Genomic DNA, 24,016 nt, shown 5'->3' on the forward strand with positions numbered 1-24,016 from the left:
GGTGCAGGAGAGCCAGAGAGGAAACTGGTAAGATATATCCGACTCTGGAGGAGACGCAGAACTAAATGGATCCATTAAAACACGTTTTTAATACTTAAATTGTGAATAAAGTTTCACCTTCTTCTTGCAGCTAAAAGAGTATTTAAAGAGTCATGAAGTCCTCAAAGTAACGGAGCAGGAAGTGACATACACCTTCACACATTAGGACTACGCTTCCCAGAAACCACCTGTTCTGTTTCCTGTGGGGCATTTTCACACTGTTCAGTATATCAGAATATCTTTAGAGAAGTTTCTTAAACTCTCTGCAGGGTGTAAAAGCTAAACTTTAACTGAACGCTCAGTGAGAGTCGACTGTGAAGTTAAATGTGTGTATATATATACTGTATATATATATATATATATATATATATATATATATATTACTACTACTACTTATAATATCCTGTTGAAGGGAGGTCTGTTGTGGAGATATTTGGGCAGGTCTGTGAGTTTTTGATTAGATAATTGTTTAGAGAAACCTGCAGGACTCTGGTATATATAATTATATATATATATATATATATATATATATATATATATATATATATATATATATATATATATATATATATATATATGTATATGTGTGTGTGTGTGGATTGTTGTTGACTGTCTTGGTTGTCGGTGTGAAAACGCCTGTAAACAGAAACCAGCAGAGCAAAGAAGCAGTGCATTGTGTGAAAGGCAGGTCAGGAGAAATATTACAACTTGTTTTGTAAAAATATTACAAAGTTTTCATTAAAATATTGAGACACGCGCCGCCCAATCAGACGTCTGTTAGTCGAGTACTTTAGTTACTTTATTACTCTTAAGAGAGAGAAGTTAGAAGAGTCTGATTTGTTTAATTTAATAAAATTGGTTTAATTGTTAATTATAATTCATCTCAGTCCTAAAAACATCTTTAAGATATTAAAGTTGTTTCAAACATTAAAACAGTTTGTCTGTTGTTAGCACAGTTAGCAGTTAGCTTCACACGGCGGCAGCAGTACAAACCCCTTCAGCCAATCAGACGATAGTAGTACAAACCCCTTCAGCCAATCAGACGATAGTAGTTCAAACCCCTTCTGCCAATCAGACGACAGTAAAGAACGCGCCACTCACAGTCAACACCACAAAACCGGACAGAGAGGGCCAATCAGAACAGTTTGGGGGAGACAGCGCCCCCTTTTCTAACCCTTTCTATTGGCTATAACTGCACTATGCTAGTTCTCTCTACCGGCTATAACCGGCTATAACCAGTTAACAGGCTATAACCGGCTATAACCGCACTATATGCTAGTTCTCTCTACCGGCTATAACTGGCTATAACCGGTTAACAGGCTATAACCGGCTTTAACCGCACTATGCTAGTTCTCTCTGCCGGCTATAACCGGCTATAACCGCACTATACTAGTTCTCTCTGCCGGCTATAACCGGCTATAACCGCACTATGGTAGTTCTCTCTGCCAGCCATAACCGCACTATACTAGTTCTCTCTGTCAGCTATAACCACACTATGCTAGTTCTCTCTGCCGGCTATAACCGCACTATGCTTGTTCTCTCTACCGGCTATAACCGCACTATGCTTGTTCTCTAGGTTTTTAAACCAATTTTATTATTTTTTTTTTTTTTATAATAAAATAAATTATAATTATTTTTAAATAAAATATAAAAAAAATAAAATTAATTTATAAACAATAATAAAAAAAAATATAATAATTTAAATAAAAATATAAAAAAAAAAAAAAAAAAAAAAAAAAAAAAAAAAAAAAAAAAAAAAAAAAAAAAAACTAAGCTATAAAAAAATATTTTTTTTTTTTAAAAAAAAAAAAAAAAAATATAATTTTTTTTAAAAAAAAAAAAAAAAATTAATTATTTATAAAAAAAAAAAAAAATTTTTTTTTTAAAAAAAAAAAAAAAAAAATATTTTTATTAAAAAAAAAAAAAAAAAAAAAAAAAAAAAAAAAAAAAAAAAAAAACCGTAATTATACTAGTTCTCTCTGCCGGCTATAACCGGTTAACTGGCTATAACTGCCTATAACCGCACTATACTAGTTCTCTCTGCCGGCTATAACCGGTTAACCGGCTATAACTGGCTATAACCGCACTATGCTAGTTCTCTCTACCGGCTATAACCGGTTAACCGGCTATAACCGCACTATGCTAGTTCTCTCTACCGGCTATAACCGGCTATAACCGCACTATACTAGTTCTCTCTGCTGGCTATAACCGGTTAACCGGCTATAACCGGCTATAACCGCACTTTGTGCCAGATGACCAGCTCCACTGAACTAAAATAGATCCAGTGTCCAGTCAATAATCCTTATAATACGTCCATGTTTCAGATGGCAGCGCTGTATCAGGAGGTTTTGGCGCGGCGGCCATCTTTAGAGTTCTGAACTGTGAGCGAGGAGGCCATCTTTAGAGTTCTGAACTGTGAGCGAGGAGGCCATCTTTAGAGTTCTGAACTGCGAGCGCGGTGCGGGGATGGCGTCCTCCAGGCTTCAGGAGGCGTGTCTGAGGAGCAGCGTGGGGGCCGGGCTCCACTGGTGGTGGTGGTGCGGTGTGGGGGAGCAGTCACAGGAGCAGGGGGGGGCCAGCTTACCCAACACCCCCCCAGAGTCCAGTGGGTACTCCAAGATGGACGCCGGCGCCGCCAGAGCGTACGGGTAGTCGTACGGCGTGGCGTAGATCAGCCCCGACTCAGGCCCCGCCCCCTGCAGCACTGGCGTCCCATTGGGCAGCACCGTCTGGATCTGACGAATCAGAGGCATCAGGGCGGGGCCTGTGGGGGCGGGGGGGCGCAGGGCGGCAGGCAGCATGGGGGCATGGCAAGAGAGGACACGAGGACTCTGATTGGATGCTGCAAGAGAGAAAGAAAGGGAGGCTGAAGAAGAAGAAGAAGAGAGTTAGCAGAATTTGATCAGACCATAGATATATGAATACATAGATACTGTCTCCATCTTGTTATAGATATATGAATACATAGATACTGTCTCCATCTTGTTATAGATATATGAATACATAGATACTGTCTCCATCTTGTTATAGATATATGAATACATAGATACTGTCTCCATCTTGTTATAGATATATGAATACATAGATACTGCCTCCATCTTGTTATAGATATATGAATACATAGATACTGTCTCCATCTTGTTATAGATATATGAATACATAGATACTGCCTCCATCTTGTTATAGATATATGATTACATAGATACTGTCTCCATCTTGTTATAGATATATGATTACATAGATACTGTCTCCATCTTGTTATAGATATATGAATACATATATACTGCCTCATCTTGTTATAGATATATGAATACATATATACTGTCTCCATCTTGTTACAGATTTATAAATACATAGATACTGTCTCCATCTTGTTATAGATATATGAATACATAGATATGGCCTCCATCTTGTTATAGATATATGAATACATAGATACTGTCTCCATCTTGTTATAGATATATGAATACATAGATATGGCCTCCATCTTGTTATAGATATATGAATACATAGATACTGTCTCCATCTTGTTATAGATATATGAATACATAGATACTGTCTATCTTTTTATAGATATATAAATACATAGATACTGTCTCCATCTTGTTATAGATATATGAATACAGTACAGGCCAAAAGTTTGGACACACCTCATTCAATGCATTTTCTTTCTTTTCATGACTATTTACATTGTAGATTCTCACTGAAGGCATCAAAACTATGAATGAACACATATGGAATTATGTACTTAACAAAAAATGTGAAATAACTGAAAACATGTCTTATATTCTAGTTTCTTCAAAGTAGCCACCCTTTGCTTTTTTGATAGCGCTGCAAACCCTTGGTGTTCTCTCAATGAGCTTCATGAGGTAGTCACCTGAAATGGTTTTCACTTCACAGGTGTGCCTTGTCAGGGTTAATTAGTGGATTTTTTTCCCTTATTAATGGGGTTGGGACCATCAGTTGTGTTGTGCAGAAGTCAGGTTGATACACAGCCGACAGCCCTATTAGAATTCATATTATGGCAAAAACCAATCAGCTAAGTAAAGAGAAACAAGTGGCCATCGTTACTTTAACAAATGAAGGTCAGTCAGTGAAGAAAATTGCGAAAACTTTGAATGTGTCCCCAAGTTCAGTCGCAAAAACCATCAAGCGCTACAACGAAACTGGCTCATATGAGGACCGCCCCAGGAAAGGAAGACCAAGAGTCACCTCTGCTGCTGAGGATAAGTTCATTTGAAGTCATCAGTTTTATTTATTATATAATCAATAATATAGCAAGAGTAGAGGGAGGCAGGCCAGTACAGCCCGAACCGGTTGGGGAGAGTTCTAGCCCGACCAGGCACCTCTCTTTAACCTGCCTTAGTTATGCTATTATAATTCTAGACTGCCGGGAAGTTCCTTCCTTCCTGTGACACACTGAGCTGCTCTCTCATCTTTACTTGTTTCCTTTTGTATGCATCCTGTCCCAGAAATGCTTGTTACTAACCTAGCTCTGGGGAGTTTACTCCCCGGAGTCCTTATGTTTCTTCTTCACAGAGCTATGCTCTGCGATTCTCTGCAATTCCCGGCTGCATCCTGCTGTGTCCTGCTGCGTCCTGTCGCGACCGCCGCATCCGACACGACATGATCTTCCACGATGACCTTCGAAGTCATTGTTCCATTATCTTTAATGTGACTATTATGTGCCACTGTTCATCACACCCCCAACCGGCCCGTCAGACACCGCCTACCAAGAGTCTGGGTCTGCCGAGGTTTCTTCCTAAAAGGGAGTTTTTCCTTGCCACTGTCGCAATAGCCACTGCTAATGCTTGCTCTTGAGGGAATTACTGTAATTGTTGGGGTTTGGGAATTTATAGAGTGTGGTCTAGACCTACTCTATCTGTAAAGTGTCTTGAGATAACTCTGTTATGATTTGATACTATAAATAAAATTGAATTGAAAATTGAATTTGAGTCACCAGCCTCAGAAATCGCAAGTGAACAGCAGCTCAGATTAGAGACCAGATGAATGCCACGCAGCGTTCTAGCAGCAGACACATCTCTAGAACAACTGTTAAGAGGAGACTGCGCGAATCAGGCCTTCATGGTCAAATAGCTGCTAGGAAAACACTGTTAAGGAGAGGCAACAAGCAAAACAGATTTGTTTGGGCCAAGAAACACAAGGAATGGACATTAGACCAGTGGAAATCTGTGCTTTGGTCTGATGAGTCCAAATTTGAGATCTTTGGTTCCAACCGCCGTGTCTTTGTGCGACGCAGAAAAGGTGAACGGATGGATTCTCCATGCCTGGTTCCCACTGTGAAGCATGGAGGAGGAGGTGTGATGGTGTGGGGGTGCTATGCTGGTGACAATGTTGGGGATTTATTCAAAATTGAAGGCATACTGAACCAGCCTGGCTACCACGGCATCCTGCAGTGACATGCCATCCCCCAAACACACCTCCAGGCTGTGTAAGGGCTATTTGACCAAGAAGGAGAGTGATGGAGTGCTGCGCCAGATGACCTGGCCTCCACAGTCACCGGACCTGAACCCAATCGAGATGGTTTGGGGTGAGCTGGACTGCAGAGTGAAGGCAAAAGGGCCAACAAGTGCTAAGCATCACTGGGAACTCCTTCAAAACTGTTGGAAAACCATTTCAGGTGACTACCTCTGGAAGCTCATCAAGAGAATGCCAAGAGTGTGCAAAGCAGTAATCAGAGCAAAGGGTGGCTCTACTTTGAAGAATCTAGAATATAAGACATGTTTTCAGTAATTTTACACTTTTTTGTTAAGTAAATAATTCCACGTGTTCATTCATAGTTTTGATGCCTTCAGTGAGAATCTACAATGTAAATAGTCATGAAATTAAAGGAAACGCATTGAATGAGAAGGTGTGTCCAAACGTTTGGCCTGTACTGTACATAGATATGGTGTCCATCTTGTTATAGATATATGAATACATAGATACCGTTAATTGTTCTGTTGAAGCTTAATGCTATGTACTGTTGGTATCTACACAAGATGAGGTATTTTGGTTTGATAACCTTCTAACCAATCATAAATACATTTCTGACATTTGTAGCAAAGCAAACTGCTTGAAGAAAAGATGATTTTAACGCTGGATAGACCTTCTGCCTCCATAGACGCATTAGGAGGAGCAATATGTCTGGCCCAAAATGGCCAATGAAGTTTCTACTGATATCTGTGGTCTGCCTGCTATGTGATTGGTTGGTCAGTGTCACTGCTCTGTGATTGGTTTGTCAGTGTCACTGCTCTGTGATTGGTCGGTCAGTGTGACTGCTTTGTGATTGGTCGGTCTCTTACAGGGCTTGATGTTAGCATCTCGGTATGTCCCGTTCAGGATGGCTAACTCCATCAGCTGCATCTTCTTCAGACTGTCCTCCCCCTCTGCCTGAAACACACAAACACCCAGCATGCATTTCTGCATTTCTACTGTTCCAGCTGGAGCCACAGGGGGGTGCAAGAGTGTCACAAACACACTAGTGTCGCTTTCCCAGGCCTTCCTCCACAGCACTGCAGAGGAAGGTCTGGCAAGTCCACACAGCATTCCTGGGTTAACCGGAGCAATCTACAGATCTATAGACTACAAACACAGCAACCCAACCCTGACACACTAAGGAGTTTGTTTGACGTTCTCCTTGGTTGCCCTGGTTTCGGAGGTCAATGGTTAAGTCGTAGGAAAGCAAAGTGCTGTATCCTGCCTGTTGCCTCGACTCCTCCTTCCTAGAGTCCAGGAATCGAGGATGCACAAACAAGGAATTGGGAAAGGTATCCATCCTACTTACCTAACACAATGCATTCTCATGAACGAGTCCCTATGATATCGTAGCAGTTGGTGAACAACTAGTTAAGGTTAGGAAAAATATGGTGGTTTGGATTAAAACCCTCCTAAAGAACACATATTTCCTGGGTGAAAGGCTTTAGTTTTCCCCGGGAAGCGAACTCGGCTCTCTGTCTTGAAAGTCCTGTATGTTGACATCCACCTAGTCTTTATCCACAACCTGTTTGTAGAACATAACTGGGAGAGCAGCAGCTACACAGCATTTAGAGAGTAGTATGTAAGGGGGAAATACCTCATAGGGATGTTGGTTGGGGGGATGGATGGGTCAACACAGGACTTACACCCAGGAGACCGGGGATCGGGTCCCACGTGTGTCTTTAACCGTGCTGTTATTCCCTCGTGTCATGGACCTTTTCCTTAACATCACTGCGTCAAAAGGGATGCCAATACTCCCGAACAAGCACGTTTAGATAAATCGTGTTATATGACGCTAAAGGAGATTTTTAGCATCAATAAGAACGACAAAGGCACCTGACCATGCGTCCGTATTTTACGAGATGGGAGTGAGAATGTGTTGAAATGGTGTTTTTTTTATGCAAGTAGCTGACTCACGGCAGGCACCAGCAGCTTGTTGACTTCCTCCGCGGCGCGTCTGAGTTTGATCTCGGCGCGATTCTGAGCGTCTTCCACCGTGATGAGGACATGGAGGTCCTCGTTCAGATGCTCCCAGTTAGGCTTACCTCGATTCTGCTCCTCCTGCACACAGACACATACACCAGACTCCATGTAAATAATCAGAGATTTTATCATGGTAAAACACACTTGATTCAATGGTGGACAGAAAATAAAACTACCAAAAGACGTCTTGGTTCATCTTTCCACTGTTCCAACAATCACCACTCTGGTTTGGTTGAAATAAACCCTTAATTCACACATTTACATGTGGAAATATGCTGGCTCTATACATGCTAAAAGTCCTGATTATTTACATGGAGTCTGGTGGGTTTGGTGATGGTGATTTCGGGGCTGTTTCATGTTAAACTAAAAGGATCTTACTCTTTAACTAAAAGGTCTATCTCTGTAGGGATCAATCCCATAATGTTACTTAGAATAATAATCTGAGTCTGTCAGCAGCAACAACAGAACTTTTAGTGGATGCTAACTGATGCTGAACAATTGTCTTGTAGGGTTTCATTACAGCATGTTTCTTGTTTAATACTGGACCAGTTTCAGAGATTGTTGTTCCCATCCTGTGTTTGTGTTTTACCTTCTTCCTGTCTCTCATGGAGCCCCGCCCTCTCACCATGATCTTACATCCTGTCTCTGCCTCCAGCTGCTTCGCCGTCAGACCGCGAGGACCCAGGATCCTCCCAACAAAGTTAAACTGACAGAGGGAGAAAACACACTCTGGTTACTAAGAAGACCGGCCGATCAATCAGCCAATAGATTAGATTAGATCAGATTCATCTTTATTGTCATTGTGTAGAGTACAAGTACAAAGACAACGAAATGCAGTTTGTGTCCAACAAGAACTGCAAAAAAAAGGCTTAGTTGGTTGGTTGTCACCGGGATGCAGAGCAAGAGTTCAGTAGGGTGACAGCCGCAGGAAAGAAGGTGCGGAGAGACCTGTAATGCCTCCCGGAGGGGAGTGGGTTGAACAGGCTGTGGTTGGGGTGAACAGGATGTGGTTGGGGTGAGAACAGGCTGTGGTTGGGGTGAACAGGCTGTGGTTGGGGTGAACAAGCTGTGGTTGGGGTGATCCCTCGCCCGGATCAGGGAACCCGAAGGCGAGACAAGAGGTTAGATACACACTACACCAGACGTCCCCAAAAACACAGGCTCTTATCCCCCTGTATATGACAAGCACTGCCCGAGGGGATCTTTGAAATCAATGATTTTTCTTTAGTACTCACTGTCTCAGCCGTCCTCTCCTAGTCCAAAGTCGGACTCAGGTGATTTTTATTATTTTGTGACAAAAGCAGAAATTAAAAGCAAGTGGTCCTCTACAACATAAAAATAAAAATAAAGATAAAGATAAACCCTCCGCTCTAACAGAGGTATTTGAAGCCGCTTCTCAGAGATAGTCTTTTTTCTTTTTTCTTTTTCTTTTCCTCCCTTACACTCAGCGAGCGCAAGGGAACCCCTCTCCAGCTGAGAGAGGCATAATGAATCTTCCCCAAAACAACAGAAAGTGCAAGGGTAGACGGAGAAGGCTTCATGGCATCCCGATGCCACGTAAAGCACTCGGGTAAAAGAGCCCGAAGGGAGCCCAAAAGGGACCCAAAAAGGGACCCAAAAGGGACCCAAAAGGGCTCAAAAGGCACCCAGAAAGGGCACCCGAAAGGGGCTGCTACTCAGCAAAAACACTCATATTTATACACGAAAAACATTTTACTCCTCCCAAAATTATCAAAAGGGACGTACTATATGTACTTCCCTATCCTTGTATGGTAATGTAGGAAACACTTCACAAATAACGTTACAGTAATGAACCTCATGAACTCTACAGCTTGTGTGCTGTGTATGGCCACACATGTGCCTTCAAGACGCACACACACACAGCTGCATGCACCGGTCAAGGCCGCAGCTCCTGCCTGTGCTCTTATCTGTCTAGGTGCTTTCCTACACTTTACAGTTTCTCAAAGAAAGCTCTTTCTGTCATAAAATGCAAAACAGATCAATATGTAAGCAAGATATATGTTATTTTTTGGGGGGGTTTTCAACACACACACTCTAAGCAATGATATAGTTTGCTTTTCAAAACACATCTATCTAAGTAATTATATGGTTATCTTGTTAATACTGATAACGCTATATATGTTGTAAAGCAAGAAATGACATAGATTCTGCTATTTCTTTGTTTTTGAGTTTTCATCTGGCCTCGCGGACAACAGTCTCCTCAGAAAGAAGAGACACTGTTGAGCCTTCTTGATCAGGGTAGAGGTGTTGAGGGTCCAAGAGAGGTCCTCAGAGATGTGGACAGCCAGAAACTTGAAGCTGGTGACACGCTCCACCTCAGTCCCATTGATGAGGATGGGGATGTGTGTCCTAGCTTTAGACTTCCTGAAGTCCACAATTAGCTCTTTGGTCTTCTTGGTGTTGAGAGCCAGGTGGTTGTCAGTGCACCACGATGTTAGGTGCTGGACCTCCTCCCTGTAGGCTGTTTCATCGTTGTTGCTGATGAGACCAATCAAACTTTACAATGGTGTTAGAGCCATGTACAGGTGTGCAGTCGTAGGTGAAGAGGGAGTAAAGGAGAGGGCTCAGCAGAAAATCCATTTATATTGTGATAGTTTATTGACCCCAGTTCACTGAGTTTGGTGATCAGTTTGGAGGGGATGATGGTGTTGAATGCTGAACTAAAGTCAATGAACAGCATTTTCACATAGGTGTTGCTATTGTCAAGGTGGGACAGGGCAGAGTGAAGGGCCATAGAGATGGCATCTTCTGTGCTCCTCTTCTGATGGTAGGCAAATTGAAAAGGTCCAGTGAGGGTGGTAGGCAGGTCTTGAGATGGGCCAGGACCAGCCTCTCGAAGCACTTCACAATGATGGGGATGAGTGCAACTGGACGGAAGTCATTTAGACTTATTGCAGTGGAGTGTTTTGGCACCGGCACGATGGAGGTGGTTTTAAAGCAGGCGGGGACAGCTGCCTGGGCTAGTGACCGATTGAATCGGTCCAAACCTCAGTCAACTGCACAGCGCAGGCCCTGAGTATGCGTCCGGGGATACCATCAGGACCAGCAGCCTTGCGTGCATTAATCCTACTCAGTGCCACACACACATCAGGGGTGGAGAGTATGAGGGGCTGGTGATCTGCAGAGACCACAGCCTTGATGGCCACCTCCATGTTGTCCCTATCAAAGCAGCCATAGAAGTGGTTCAGCTCATCAGGCAAGGAGGTGTCAGGGGGGGGTGGAGTTGGTAGCTTTGTAGTCAGTGATGGCCTGGATGCCTTGCCACATGCGTCGGGGTCAGAGTTGTTCTTGAAGTGTTCCTCAATCCTTAGCTTATGGTTGTACTTGGCTTTTTTGATGCCTCTATTCAGGTTAGCCCTGGATGAGTTATAGGCTTGAGCATCACCTGATCTGAGTGCAATGTCCCGTGCCTTCAGCAGGAGTCTGAACTCACTGTTCATCCTTGGCTTCTGATTAGGGAAAGTGGTAATCGGTGTGAGGGTGGTGACACTATTGATGTTAGAGTTGATACAGTCCAGAACGGAGGAGGCATATGAGTCAATGTCCGTGTGGGAGTCATGGGTGGCCTCAGTTGCGAACAATCTCCAGTTTGATGGAATTTAGGCAGTACAATGAAGGCTGCCTCAGGGTGAATAGTCTGTTGTTTCCTAATAGCTGAATGCAGTTCTTTAATGGCAATCTTTGCATTAGCATCCGATGGTATATAGGCTGCTGTTACTACAGTTGATGTAAACTCTCTGGGCAGATAGAAAGGTCTACACTTAACCATGAGATACTCAAGGTGACTGTATCTGTGATGGTGATGTCCGTGCACCATGTTTTGTTAACATGAATGCAATGCACACCCAATTGGGGGTTTTGGTGGGTGGAAACAAAAAAACCTGTCCTCCCCTTAGAAAACGCCGCCTAACAAAGGTTTTTAGGCAGCGTTTTCTAGCGAGGATGAGCTGGTTGTTTCTCATGGCTGAAAGGTGAAGTGTAAGGGCTGTTTAATGCTTCTGCATGGAATCGACGGCATACCCCTGCAGACCCCTCTGTGTCTACGCCGTAGCCTGACGTCACCTCTCGAAACATGTAACTACACGTCGCAGCAGCGCACGCCGCTCGGCCGTGGCGTGATAGCGTTGCATTTCCCCACCCGACTCATTTCCAGATCTCCCACCGTGGTCAGAAAGAACAGAGGAGACACAACACACACACAGACACACACACACACACCCCAACGGGGCACAAGTAGACTTTAAATTTCACAGCTACTGCTTTCCGTCAGATCGTTTATAGATTTCGATGTTTCTTACTGCACTTGAAGGTAGCTTCTTTCTCTGGCTTTGTGCCAGCTCTTTCCTCCAGGTTTTATCCTCCAGAATCTCTGGCTCTGGGCCGGCTCTTTCCTCCTGGTTTTATCCTCCAGAATCTCTGGCTCTGGGCCGGCTCTTTCCTCCTGGTTTTATCCTCCAGAATCTCTGGCTCTGTGGTGGCTCTTTCCTCCGAGTTTTATCCTCCAGAATATCTGGCTCTGTGCCGGCTCTTTCCTTGAGGTTTTATCCTCCAGAGTCTCTGGCTCTGTGCCAGCTCATTCCTCCAAGTTTTATCCCTCCAAAAACTCCAGAATCTCTGGCTCTGTGCTGGCTCTTTCCTCCGGGTTTTATCCTCCAGCATCTCTGGATCTGTGCCGGCTCTTTCCTTCGGGTTTTATCCTCCAGAATCTCTGGCTCTGTGCCGGCTCTTTCCTCTGAGTTTCGTCCCTCCGAAAGGTTCAGAGACGTACGGCTGACTGTACTCACCTCGGGGTGCTCCTTGGTCGGGACGTAGAGTTTCTCCTGCAGCTGGACGACCGGGCCAATGGCGTCGGGCAGCTCGCCGGTTCTGTCTGACCCGTTCAGAGTGTTCACATACATGTTGTTCCTCACGCGGCTGATCTCTGAAACACACAGCATGCTAACATCATGCTAACATCATGCTGACATCATGCTGACATCATCCTGACATCATGCTAACATCATGCTGACATCATGCTAACATCATGCTGACATCATGCTGGCATCATGCTGACATCATCCTGACATCATGCTAACATCATGCTGACATCATGCTGACATCATCCTGACATCATGCTAACATCATGCTGACATCATGCTAACATCATGCTGACATCATGCTGGCATCATGCTGACATCCTGACATCATGCTAACATCATCCTGACATCATGCTGACATCATCCTGACATCATGCTGACATCATGCTGACATCATGCTGACATCATTCTGACATCATGCTAACATCATGCTAACATCATCCTGACATCATGCTGACATCATGCTGACATCATGCTAACATCATCCTGACATCATGCTGACATCATGCTGACATCATGCTGACATCATTCTAACATCATCCTGACATCATGCTGACATCATGCTGACATCATGCTAACATCAGAGCTGTCAGAGTTAACACAGAAAAACGAGTTAACGATCGATTGACAGCCTTGGTTCCATCAACCCCCCCCTCCAAACCCTCCGAGGATATGGGTGGTTTGCCACTCCAATCCGACCCACAGGACTGTTTCCTAAATGATCGCCCCCCAGTGGTGGCAGGAAACACGTCCTCATATCTAAACCAGAGAAAGTAACGGTGGCAGTTTTAAGCCCGTGGTTAACGTTGTGAAACGGTCCCAGTTTGGTTTAGACACCAAAACTACTACCCCCCCCCCACTTCCCCCCCAACCCTAAGTACTGAGTTAAGTTGATAAAAAGATGGAGATTTGGGTTCAGATCAGACGTGACATCACTTACTGAAGGTTACCACGTGATGCAGAACGTGACGGAGCTCTGTTTGTTTCCTAAAGTTTTCTTTTCTAACGGTCTCATGAGTGAAAAATCCAGACTCCTAACAAGACAATATTACATAGACAACAGACAGACAGACAGACGTCTCACCCTCGTCCAGTAGTCTCTCCAGATGTTGGAAGATCCCGCAGATGTTGGGAAGACTGCTCAGCAGCTTCTTATCGTTCATCAACTGCATCAGATAATCTGGACCACCGGGCCTCGGCTTCTCCTTCCCCTCCATCTCCCCCACCATCACACACACACCCACACACACACACACACACACACACACACACAGACAGACAGACAGAGACACACACAGACAGACAGACAGACAAACACACACAGACAGACAGACAGACAGACAGAGACACACACAGACACACAGACAGACAGACAGACAAACACACACACACACACACACACACTCCTTTCTTCTGAATTAATCAGCACAAGTTCCTCTGACCAGAGATTCCTGTGTGTCCGGTTTTTATCGCTTCAGAAGCTGCGGTTCTTTCCTCCAGATTCCCTGGCTCTGTGCCGGCTCTTTCCTCCAGGATCCCTGGCTCTGTGCCGGCTCGTTCCTCCACGATCCCTGGCTCTGTCCCGGGTCTTTCCTCTGGCTTTTATTTAGTTTATAGTTTAGAGAAGATTTAAAGAACTTACAATGTATTTAGAAAAAAAACTATTTCAGTGCAGAAGAGTAAGGAAGACTAAAAGTCTTCTTCGGAGTCCTAAAAATCTCTGGTTTTGTCCTGGCTCTTTCCTCTAGGATCCCTGGCTCTGTGCCGGCTCTGTCCTCCAGGATCCCTGGGTCTGTGCCGGCTCTTTCTCCACGATCCCTGGCTCTGTCCCGGTTCTTTCCTCCAGGATCCCTGGCTCTGTCCCAGTTCTTTCCTTCAGGATCCTTGGCTCTATGCCGGCTCTTTCCTCCAGGATCCCTGGCTCTGTCCCAGCTCTTTCCTCTGAGTTTTATCCCTCCAGAAACTCCATAAAGAAAAGTCCTTAAAGTTTTCAAAGCACCGTATAGCTTTCTCAAGTTCCACTCTTAATTTTGTTAACTGTTTGACAGAGAAAGACAGAAGCGTGTTGTCACCGTCTGCTGATATATGTTAATGATGTCTTGTTGTTTGAGCTGGTTTTTGTCTGGAAAGTGTTCGAGTTCCACAATGGAAATAATCCTGACTTTATTGAGTTTTTAATCCTCAGTGATATTTAATATCAACCTATGTCATCGCTGCTGTGCAGTTTTATATGCAATTCTTTTTTTAAATCATTGAATAAATAAATAAATAAAAAGTCCAGAAGCTCCGTCTATGTCCCGGGTCTGTGCTCCAGGTTTTATGCCTCCAGAAACTCCAGAAACTCCAGAAACTCTGGCTCTGTCCCGGCTGTGAGCGGTCCTCCTAACACACTCTTTGAGACCGAGAAAGGAGCAAAGTCAAGTTGAACCACATGAAACACACAGCTTCCATCCTGGCCTTCAGAATAAAAGCACGTTGAGAATCAGTAAATTCATTTAAACTGTAAATGTTCCCGATCAGAGGAGGAAGATCTCTGGCACACACACAGAAACTAATTTTTAATAACACACACGTCCCTGTCAGAAAATTGGACAGACAAAATATAAAAAAAAAATATTTTGTTTAAATTTTCTAAACTTTCCCAGGATTTATTGTGTTTTTAGAGCACTTGTTTTGAAGGCAACATCACTGACCTTCCTGTCCTGCTTTATCTGACACAGGCACACACACACACGCACCCACACACGCACACGCACACACACACACACACACGCACACACACAGACACAAACAGACACACACAGGCACACACACACAGACATGCACGCACACAGACACACACAGACACACACATGCACACACACACACAGACATGCACGCACACACACACACACACACACACACACACACCCCTATACCTGTCGCCTCGCTGTTCTCTGATTGGCTGAATGCCGGGACAAACATCTCACCTGTAAATACAAAGTTTCTCAGTTTGAATCTGTTGCTTTAAAAACTTCAGTGGTTTCACTCTTTTAGATGGAAACGAGTACCCCCCCCCCCCACACACACACACACACAGACATTCCTGGGTTAGTGAGGAGAAGTAGTACCCCTCTCTTCCTGGGTTAGTGTGGAGAAGAAAAGCTTTGAGCTCTGAAATGAGAGGGGAGGGGGGACGACTCTCCGTTTGGCTGCAGCCTCGTCTCTCAGAGCGCCGTGACATCACTCTGAAGAATGTCCTCTTTCTTCCTCCGTCTCCGTCTGAAACATGTCGCTAATGTTTAAATTCAGAAAAACTGTTAAAATCAGACCACAAGTTATCTCTTCCAACTCTTTTAATACTGACTCAACATCAGAGACTGTCTGCCTGTCTGTCTGTCTGTCTATCCGTCTCTCTGTCTGTCCGTCTGTCTGTCTGTCCGTAGACAACATATTCTGTTCATAGATTTCAACATGGATTAAATACATCTCCTCTCTATCAACATATTAATATATATAATTATATATTCTACAGTATATTCTATACAGTATATATATATATATATATATATATATATATATATATATATATGTATATATACAGTACTGTGCAAAAGTTTTAGGCAGGTAAGAAAAAATGCTGTAAACTCAGAACGCTTTCAAAAATGGAAGTGTTAATAGTTTATTTTCATCTATTAACAAAATGCAGTGAAGGAACAGAAGAGAAATCTAAATAAAAACAATATTTGGTGTGACCAGCCTTTGCCTTCAAGACAGCATCAGTTCTTCTCAGTACACTTGCACACAGTGTTTGAAGGAACTGGGCTGGTAGGTTGTTCCAAACATCTTGGAGAACTAACCACAGATCTTCTGAGGATGTAGGCTTCCTCAGATCCTTCTGTCTCTTCATGTGATCCCAGACAGACTGGATGATGCTGAGACCAGGGCTCTGTGGGGGCCATGCCATCACTTCCAGGACTTCTTGTTCTTCTTTACGCTGGAGATAGTTCTTAATGACCTTGGCTGAATGTTTGGGGTTGTTGTCCTGCTGCAGAATAAATTTGGGGCCAATCATATGCCTCCCTGATGGTATTCCATGATTGATAAGTATCTGGCTGGATTTCTCAGCATCGAGGACACCATTAATCCTGACCAAATCTCCAACTCCATTTGCAGAAATGCAGCCCCAAACTTGCAAGGAACCTCCACCATGCTTCACTGTTTCCTGCAGACACTCATTATTGTACCTCTCTCCAGCCCTTCGGCGAACAATCTGCCTTCTGCTACAGCCAAATATTTAATCAGTCCAGAGCACCTGCTGCCATTTTTCTGCACCCCAGTTCCTATGTTTTTGTGCATAGTTGAGTTGCTTGGCCTTGTTTCTATGTCAGAGGTATGGCTTTTTGGCTGCAACTCCTCCATGAAGACCACTTCTGGCCAGACTTCTCCAGACAGTAGATGGGTGTACCTGGGTCCTGCTGGTTTCTGCCAGTTCTGAGCTGATGGCACTGCTGGCCAGACTTCTCCAGACAGTAGACAAGCTTGTATCTGAAGTATACAAGATGGCGCCTGTGTTTGGTTTGGCCGCTGCTGCATCACATCTGTGTCAACTTTCCATGTCTGTACTCGTCTTATTTGTTGTCATATCAGCCCTATCGTCTAACGATTGCATCTCTGCTACTCGGACTTATGATCGACGGTCGTTATTGGACATCAAAGTGTCTATGGAAGGACTCTTTGATAGCTGGGAAAGTTTCCGACAAACCTTTCCGCCCCCCCTCGTGTGTCCTCCCTCCTCACCTGAGTACCGGCTCCTGTTTACATCCAGGAGCCCTGGTAATCCCAAGAAGAGACCGCGGAGAAGGGGCTGTAGAGCTGGAGCTCAGGTCAAGACCAGGTGATCTTTCTGGACGGGGGTTCTCTGGCCTTGTCGCGGAGAACGGTCCCGGTGGTTGCGGCCGGTTTCCCTCCAGGAAGCTGGTGGAATTAGGCCTACTCCCCAGCCGCAGTACCCACGGATGTTTCTGCCCCGTTGGACGGGTGCCTCTTCTGTCCCAGCGTTGCGCTGGTGGGAACGCGGTACCTGCCCAGACTGCCGATACAGATTGTTGCTGTGCTGTCTGACCAGAGACTGACCGCGCCGCAGCTGGAGATCACGTGACCGTCGGCTGTTTTACGGTCCGTTCCGTTACAATCAGCTGTTGAGGATGCCGGTCTGCCATCATCATTACGGCTTGCCTTGCTCAAAGCTCGTTCCATTTCTAATAAAACTTTTATTCTCAACGAGCTTTTTACTAGTGAGAATATGGATTTTATGTTCCTTACAGAAACGTGGCAAAGGGGAAAATGGAGAATGTTGTTCATTTAAATGAGCTCTGTCCTGTTGGCTGCTCTGTTACTGGGACGCCCCGCATGGCACGCTGTGGAGGTGGGGCTTGCTGCTGTGCATCGTGACAGATTCATATGTAGAGCCATAAACTTTGAAAGTTTTTCCTCTTTTGAATCACAGATGCTCAAAGTAGGTTCTTTTAACACTTTTATAGTGTGTTGATCTACCGCCTCCCCGGCCCGGCAAACATCTTTCTTACTGATTTTACTGACTTCCTATCGTCTATCATCAAACTGGAAAAGGTCTTAATTATTGGAGACTTTAACCTGCATATTGATGATTCTACATGTAACACAGCTGCTGATCTCCTTTCTATCACAGACTCTTTTAATTTTACTAACAACCGTTACTGGACCTACACACATTAAGGGTCACACCCTGGACCTTGTCTTCTCTTTTGGTGTAGATATAGCAAATGCATCGTGGAAGATGTTCTTGTGAGTGATCATAGTTGTGTTTTTTGAGATTAACTTTCCTCTTGATCCTCCGCCCTGAGAATTAGGGCCCAAAGGCAGATTATGAATCATGATGCTGCTGAGAAGTTCTCTGCCTTGTTCGACCCATGTTCTCTGATGGGATGCAGTGATGCAGATGTTTTTATCCAGTCTTTTAATACTCAGTGTTTAACAATTTTAGATAAAATAGCACCTGTTAAATCAAGCATTATCCCTCATAAAAAATCCTGTCCTTGGATTGATGAAACAATCCAAAGTTTTAGGAGAGATTGTAGAAAAGTTGAACGTCTCTGGAAAACTACTAAACTTGTGGTTCATAGGATTCACCTTAAGGATCTAAGGGTTACTTTAAACGAGATGCTGAGAAAGGCCAGAACTTGTTTCTTTTCTCAGCTTATATCCTCAAATAAGCATAACCCCCCAAGAATTTTATTTGACACCATTAATGCTTTAGTGTCTCCTTCTGGCCCACAAGCAAGTGTGTCTTCTAAATCAGACTGTGATTAATTCCTCCACTTCTTTGTGAATAAGATCAGAGATGTTAGGACCAACATCTTACCATCACTTCCTCAGAACTCTGCATTTGACTTGTCTCCCGCTCATTTTTGGTCCACTTTTAAACCTGTGACACTGAATGACATCATTTCTCTGCTACAGACTTTGAAACCCTCATCTTGTCCTATGGATGTTGTCCCTACTGTGCTATTTGTTCAAGCTTTTGACTCCATTGGCCCCTGCATTGTTGAGATGCTAAATACCTCACTTTTAACTGGTGTTGTTCCTAGTTTTTTTAAACATGCTGTTGTTAAGCCTGTACTTAAAAAGCCCACGTTGGATCCACTTCAACCTAAGAACTACAGGCCAATATCAAAACTACCTTTCATGTCAAAAATTTTAGAAAACGTTGTAGCAGAGCAACTCACCCTTTTCTTAGAGAAGCACAAGCTGTTTGATAAATTCCAGTCTGGTTTCCGTAAAAGGCATTCTACGGAAACTGCACTTCTAAAAATCTCTAGTGATATTATGATGTCAGCTGATTCAAAGGATTTTACAGTTTTGGTCCTATTGGACCTTTCTTCCGTGCTTGACACTAACGACTATACCATTATGATAAATAGACTTCGTGATCTGGTTGGGATGTCTGGATCAGTTTTAAAATGGTTCTCATCCTACCTTTCTGGTAGACGTTTTAGTGTTCATGTTAATCAGATATTGTCTGAAACTGCAGAGTTGTCGTGTGGGATACCTCAGGGGTCTGTCTTGGGACCTATTCTGTTCCTCTTGTATATATTTCCTTTAGGACAGATAATTAGTCAATTTAGAGACATATTGTACCATCTCTATGCGGATGATATCCAACTTTACTGTTCTTTTAAGGAAACTGAGTTCTCCAAACTGTCATCTTTAATAATTGTCTAGTATCAAACAGTGGTTATGTGACAACTTTCTGATTTGAACTCAGAAAAAACTGAAACTCTAATTATTGCCCCTGAAAGTCGTATCCCTGAGATAAAGCATCATATTGGGGACTTAGGCTTGTCTGTCCAGCCGAGTCTCAGGAGCTTAGGTGTGGTTTTTGACTCAGCTATGACGTTGGATCACCACTCTAAATTATTAGTTAGGAACTGTTTCTTCCACCTGAGAAATATCTCTAAGTTAAGACCACTTGTCACTAAGGATGAATTAGAGATGATCATTCATGCTTTCATTTCTTCACGCTTAGATTACTGTAACAGTCTTTTTACTTGTCTGAGTAAGAATCAGCTTTATCGTCTCCAGACTGTTCAGAACTCTGCTGCAAGGCTTTTAATGCACATTAACAAAAGAGCACACATCACGTCTGTTTTAGCAGCACTTCACTGGTTACCAGTCCAGTATAGAATTCAATTTAAAATTCTTGTCATTACTTTCAGAGCCTTGCACGGTCAAGTTCCTTTCTACATCTCTGATTTGATACAGCTACATACCCCCACCCGTAGTCTGAGATCATTAGGTCAGATGCTATTAGTGGTTCCCCGCACTAATTTTAAAACTAGAGGGGATCGGTCATTCCAAGCAGTGGCTCCTAGGCTGTGGAATGACTTGCCTCTCTCGCTACGTTGTGTGGATTCTGTAGAATCTTTTAAAAAGCAGCTGAAGACTCTGGTGTTCAAGCAGGCTTTTACTTAGTCGATGGGTTTTTTATGGTTGTTTGTTATATTTTCTATTTGTATTTCAATGTGCTCGTATTGTGACTTCTTGTGTTGAATTGCATTTCATTGTGAAGCACTTTGTGATTTTTATCTGTGAAAGGTGCTATACAAATACATTTTACTTACTTTACTTACTTAGATGGGTGTACCTGGGTCCTGCTGGTTTCTGCCAGTTCTGAGCTGATGGCACTGCTGGACATCTTCTCCAGACAGTAGATGGATGTACCTGGGTCCCGCTGGTTTCTGCCAGTTCTGAGCTTATGGCACTGCTAGCCAGACTTCTCCAGACAGTAGATGGGTGTACCTGGGTCCCGCTGATTTCTGCCAGTTCTGAGCTGATGGCACTGCTGGACATCTTCTCCAGACAGTAGATGGGTGTACCTGGGTCCTGCTGGTTTCTGCCAGTTCTGAGCTGATGGCACTGCTGGACATCTTCTCCAGACAGTAGATGGATGTACCTGGGTCCCGCTGATTTCTGCCAGTTCTGAGCTGATGGGACTGCTGGCCAGACTTCTCCAGACAGTAGATGGGTGTACCTGGGTCCTGCTGGTTTCTGCCAGTTCTGAGTTGATGGCACTGCTGGACACCTTTCCATTTGGAAGGGAAATAAGCTTGATGTGTTTTTCATCTGCTGCACTAAATTTCCTTGGCCGATCGCTGCGTCTATGATCCTCAACGCTCCGTGACTTGTTGCAAGTGTACCTCTGAGAATTGATGCTGGTTTGAAGGCAAAGGGTAGTTACACCAAATATTGATGTGATTTAGATGTTTTTTTGGTCGCTCACTTTGCATTTTGTAAATTGATAAAAATAAAAAATCATTATTTATATTTTTGAAAGCATTCTTAGTTTACAGCATTTTTTTCACACCTGCCTAATACTTTTGCACAGTATATATATATATATATATATATATATATATATATATATATATATATATATATATATATATATATATATATATCTCAGGTTTAATTCCTGTCTCTTCCCAAAACTGCTCATCTGACTCTAAACTGTCAAATAACAACAAAGAAGGCAAACAGCTGATGGTTGACAGGGGTGTGTGTGTGTGTGTGTGTGTGTGTGTGTGTGTGTGTGTGTGTGTGTGTGTGTGTGTGTGTGTCAGCTGACTGTGTGTTGGGTCATTGTCTTCCTTTAGACAAAAGAACAAAGGAATCAAATGTCCGTCTGTCTGCAGAGATCAGAGCCTTCAACCCTAACCCAGCTACACTTTTTTTTGTGATCACATTTTTATTTTATTTTAAAGAGACAGTACGTACAGGTATGTATACACCTCAAAAATAGAGCACAAAACATATATTCACATACCTACCTATACATAGAAACATATGATTGAGAACTAAGATGAAGAAAAGAATGAAAAAAAAAAATAGAATAACTAAATAAAACCCCAGACATAACCCTCCCACCCCCTGGATCCAGAACTCCAAATCTCGGTTACACATTAAACCTGAAGCCCGCAGAGGGTAGTTAAAAGTGAAAGCCAAGCCTCTATTGCTGACTCTTTTGCTCCATGGACCCTAGCTGTCGACAACTCCAAGTAAACAATATCCAAATATGTTAAAACCCAAGCTCGAAAAGAGAGTGAATGTGGAGGTTTCCAACGTGTGGCAACAAGTTTTTTTGCAGCCGTAAGTCCAGCCAGCAAAGCTTTTCTCTTATTCAGTGTCAAACCCAGCCTTGACAGATCATTCAAAATAAGTGTAGTAGGCGAGCAGGGCAGTCTAATCTTAAACTACTTAGAGAGATTAAAGGCAACCATCTTCCAAAAGTCGGCCACTGGGGTACACTCCCAAAACATGTGAAAATAACTGCCTATCACTTTGGAGGAACAGAAAGTACACATAGGATCATCAATAACCTTCATCAAATGAAGCTTCCTAGGAGTTAAATATACCCTGTGTACATAATTGTAATGTATTTGCTGATGATCAGGGTTTCTAAGAGGGGCCTGTAAACCATTGCTTTTTAAAGTCGATCTCAGCTGCAAATAAAAGAAAAAGAAGGTACGTGGGATACCATGCTTAAGACATATGTTCTGAAAAGTGAGTAAACCCCTCTCCCCATAAATATCACCGAGAGTGCAAACATTTTTTTTTTCCCAATCAGGAAATCTAATAGGACGACAGCCAATTAACAATCTCTCATTGTTAAATATTGTAGAGTGTGGGTCCCAAACAAAAGAGCAACCAGCCAATTTCTCCACCCTCCTCCAGATCAGTAGCAAATGTGAAATCATAGGACCAAATCTCAAACGGCAGTGATGGGGTGAGATTTTGGAATGCAGAATGTTAGTAAACGAGTATGCCGCTATCATCCGCTCCTCCAAAGCTCGCCAAGACACGTGAGCATCAGATTGAAACCAGGATAGGAGAGGTCTAAGTGTGAAGGCCCACTCATAGAACTTGAAGTTTGGGAGGGACAAGCCGCCAGCTTTCCTTTCTCGCTGCATAGTGGTGTGCTTAATGCGAGACCGTTTGCCATGCCACAGAAATCTATTTATTGCTGACTGTAATTTGCTCCAATACTGAGGGGGCAGGGGAAGGGAGAGCATCGAGCTGACGAAATTGACTCTAGGGAGAATATTCATTTTAATTATGGCTACCCTGCCACGAAGTGAATTTGGCAGATTAGCCCACCTGTCCAGGTCCACCACAACTTTGTCAAGTGTGTTAGAAAAATTGTTTTTAATGATTGTCTGTATGGAGGAAGAGATATCTATCCCCAGATAAGTGAAGCTTTTAGTGAATGGAATAGATGCAGGGAAGGGAACACTACACATTGCCTGATTTAGAGGTAACAAAGCTGATTTCTGCCAGTTTATTTTAAAGCCAGACAGTTTACCGTAATGTTCAAAGATTGACAAAACATGTGGGATACATTGCATATGGTGATTTATATACAATAAAACATCATCAGCATAAAGTGAGACGTGATGGAGTTTTTCCCTAATGGAAATTGGAGAGATTGTGGGTGAGCCACGGATGGCTTGTGCCAGTGGTTCAAGAGAAAGGGCAAATAACAGAGGGCTAAGAGGGCAGCCTTGTCTTTATCCTCTCGAGACAGCAAAGGGAGAAGAGCTAGTTTTGCCTGTAAGCACTACAGCTGTTGGGTTATTATATAGCACCTTGATCATATTAATGAACTGCAAGCCGACCCCCATGAACTCTAACACCGACCACAGAAATGGCCACTACAGGCGATCAAAGGCCTTCATTGCATCGAGTGAAAGGACAGCGGCAGGGGAACTTAAGCCTTGACACCATCTATTATATATAATAGTCTCCTGACATTATCTGTAGCGAGTCTAGACTTTATAAACCCTGTCTGGTCACTATGAACCAGTCCTGTCATATGGCCTTGAAGCCGCCGGGCCAGTAATTTCGCATAAATCTTTAAATCTGCATTTAAAAGCGAAAGAGGCCTATAGCTAAAGCATTCAACTGGATCCTTTCCTTTTTTAAGAAGTAGTTTAATTAATGTCGAATTAACATCCCTAGAAAATGATCCCACTCTGATTGAATAAAGGATCATGTCTAATAACAGAGGGCCGATAAGGGGCCAAAAGGTGAGGTAAAATTCAGGTGGAATTCCATCCGGCCCT

General features: G+C 43.4%; 1 protein-coding gene across 2 annotated transcripts; it reads right to left on the reverse strand.

Annotated features, from left to right (window-relative positions):
• Positions 1-2,010: 2,010 nt before the first annotated feature.
• LOC120547525 (protein quaking-B-like) lies at positions 2,011-14,768 on the reverse strand. 2 transcript variants are annotated; one of them, XM_039782962.1, is made up of 6 exons: positions 13,462-14,768; positions 12,306-12,442; positions 8,126-8,206; positions 7,435-7,578; positions 6,345-6,432; positions 2,011-2,905 (listed from the first exon to the last, which is right to left on the reverse strand). In XM_039782962.1, the coding sequence occupies exons 1-6, from the start codon at positions 13,604-13,606 to the stop codon at positions 2,523-2,525; spliced, it is 978 nt and encodes a 325-aa protein (XP_039638896.1). In that variant the 5' UTR covers positions 13,607-14,768; the 3' UTR covers positions 2,011-2,522. The 2 variants fall into 2 exon arrangements, with proteins under 2 accessions (XP_039638896.1, XP_039638895.1); XM_039782961.1 differs by having other exon boundaries at positions 8,090-8,206.
• Positions 14,769-24,016: the final 9,248 nt, after the last annotated feature.

This window comes from Perca fluviatilis, chromosome 19 (assembly GCF_010015445.1).
Source record: "Perca fluviatilis chromosome 19, GENO_Pfluv_1.0, whole genome shotgun sequence".
Classification (NCBI taxonomy): Eukaryota; Metazoa; Chordata; class Actinopteri; order Perciformes; family Percidae; genus Perca; species Perca fluviatilis.

Coding starts and splice junctions, on each gene's coding strand:
- LOC120547525 (XM_039782961.1), bottom strand. CDS start 13,606: ATGGTGGGGGAGATGGAGGGGAAGGAGAAGCCGAGGCCCGGTGGTCCA. Junction 7,579..8,089: donor CCATGAGAGACAGGAAGAAG/GTAAAACACAAA, acceptor GTCTGTGTGCAG/GAGGAGCAGAATCGAGGTAA. Junction 6,433..7,434: donor ACAAGCTGCTGGTGCCTGCC/GTGAGTCAGCTA, acceptor TGTGTGTTTCAG/GCAGAGGGGGAGGACAGTCT.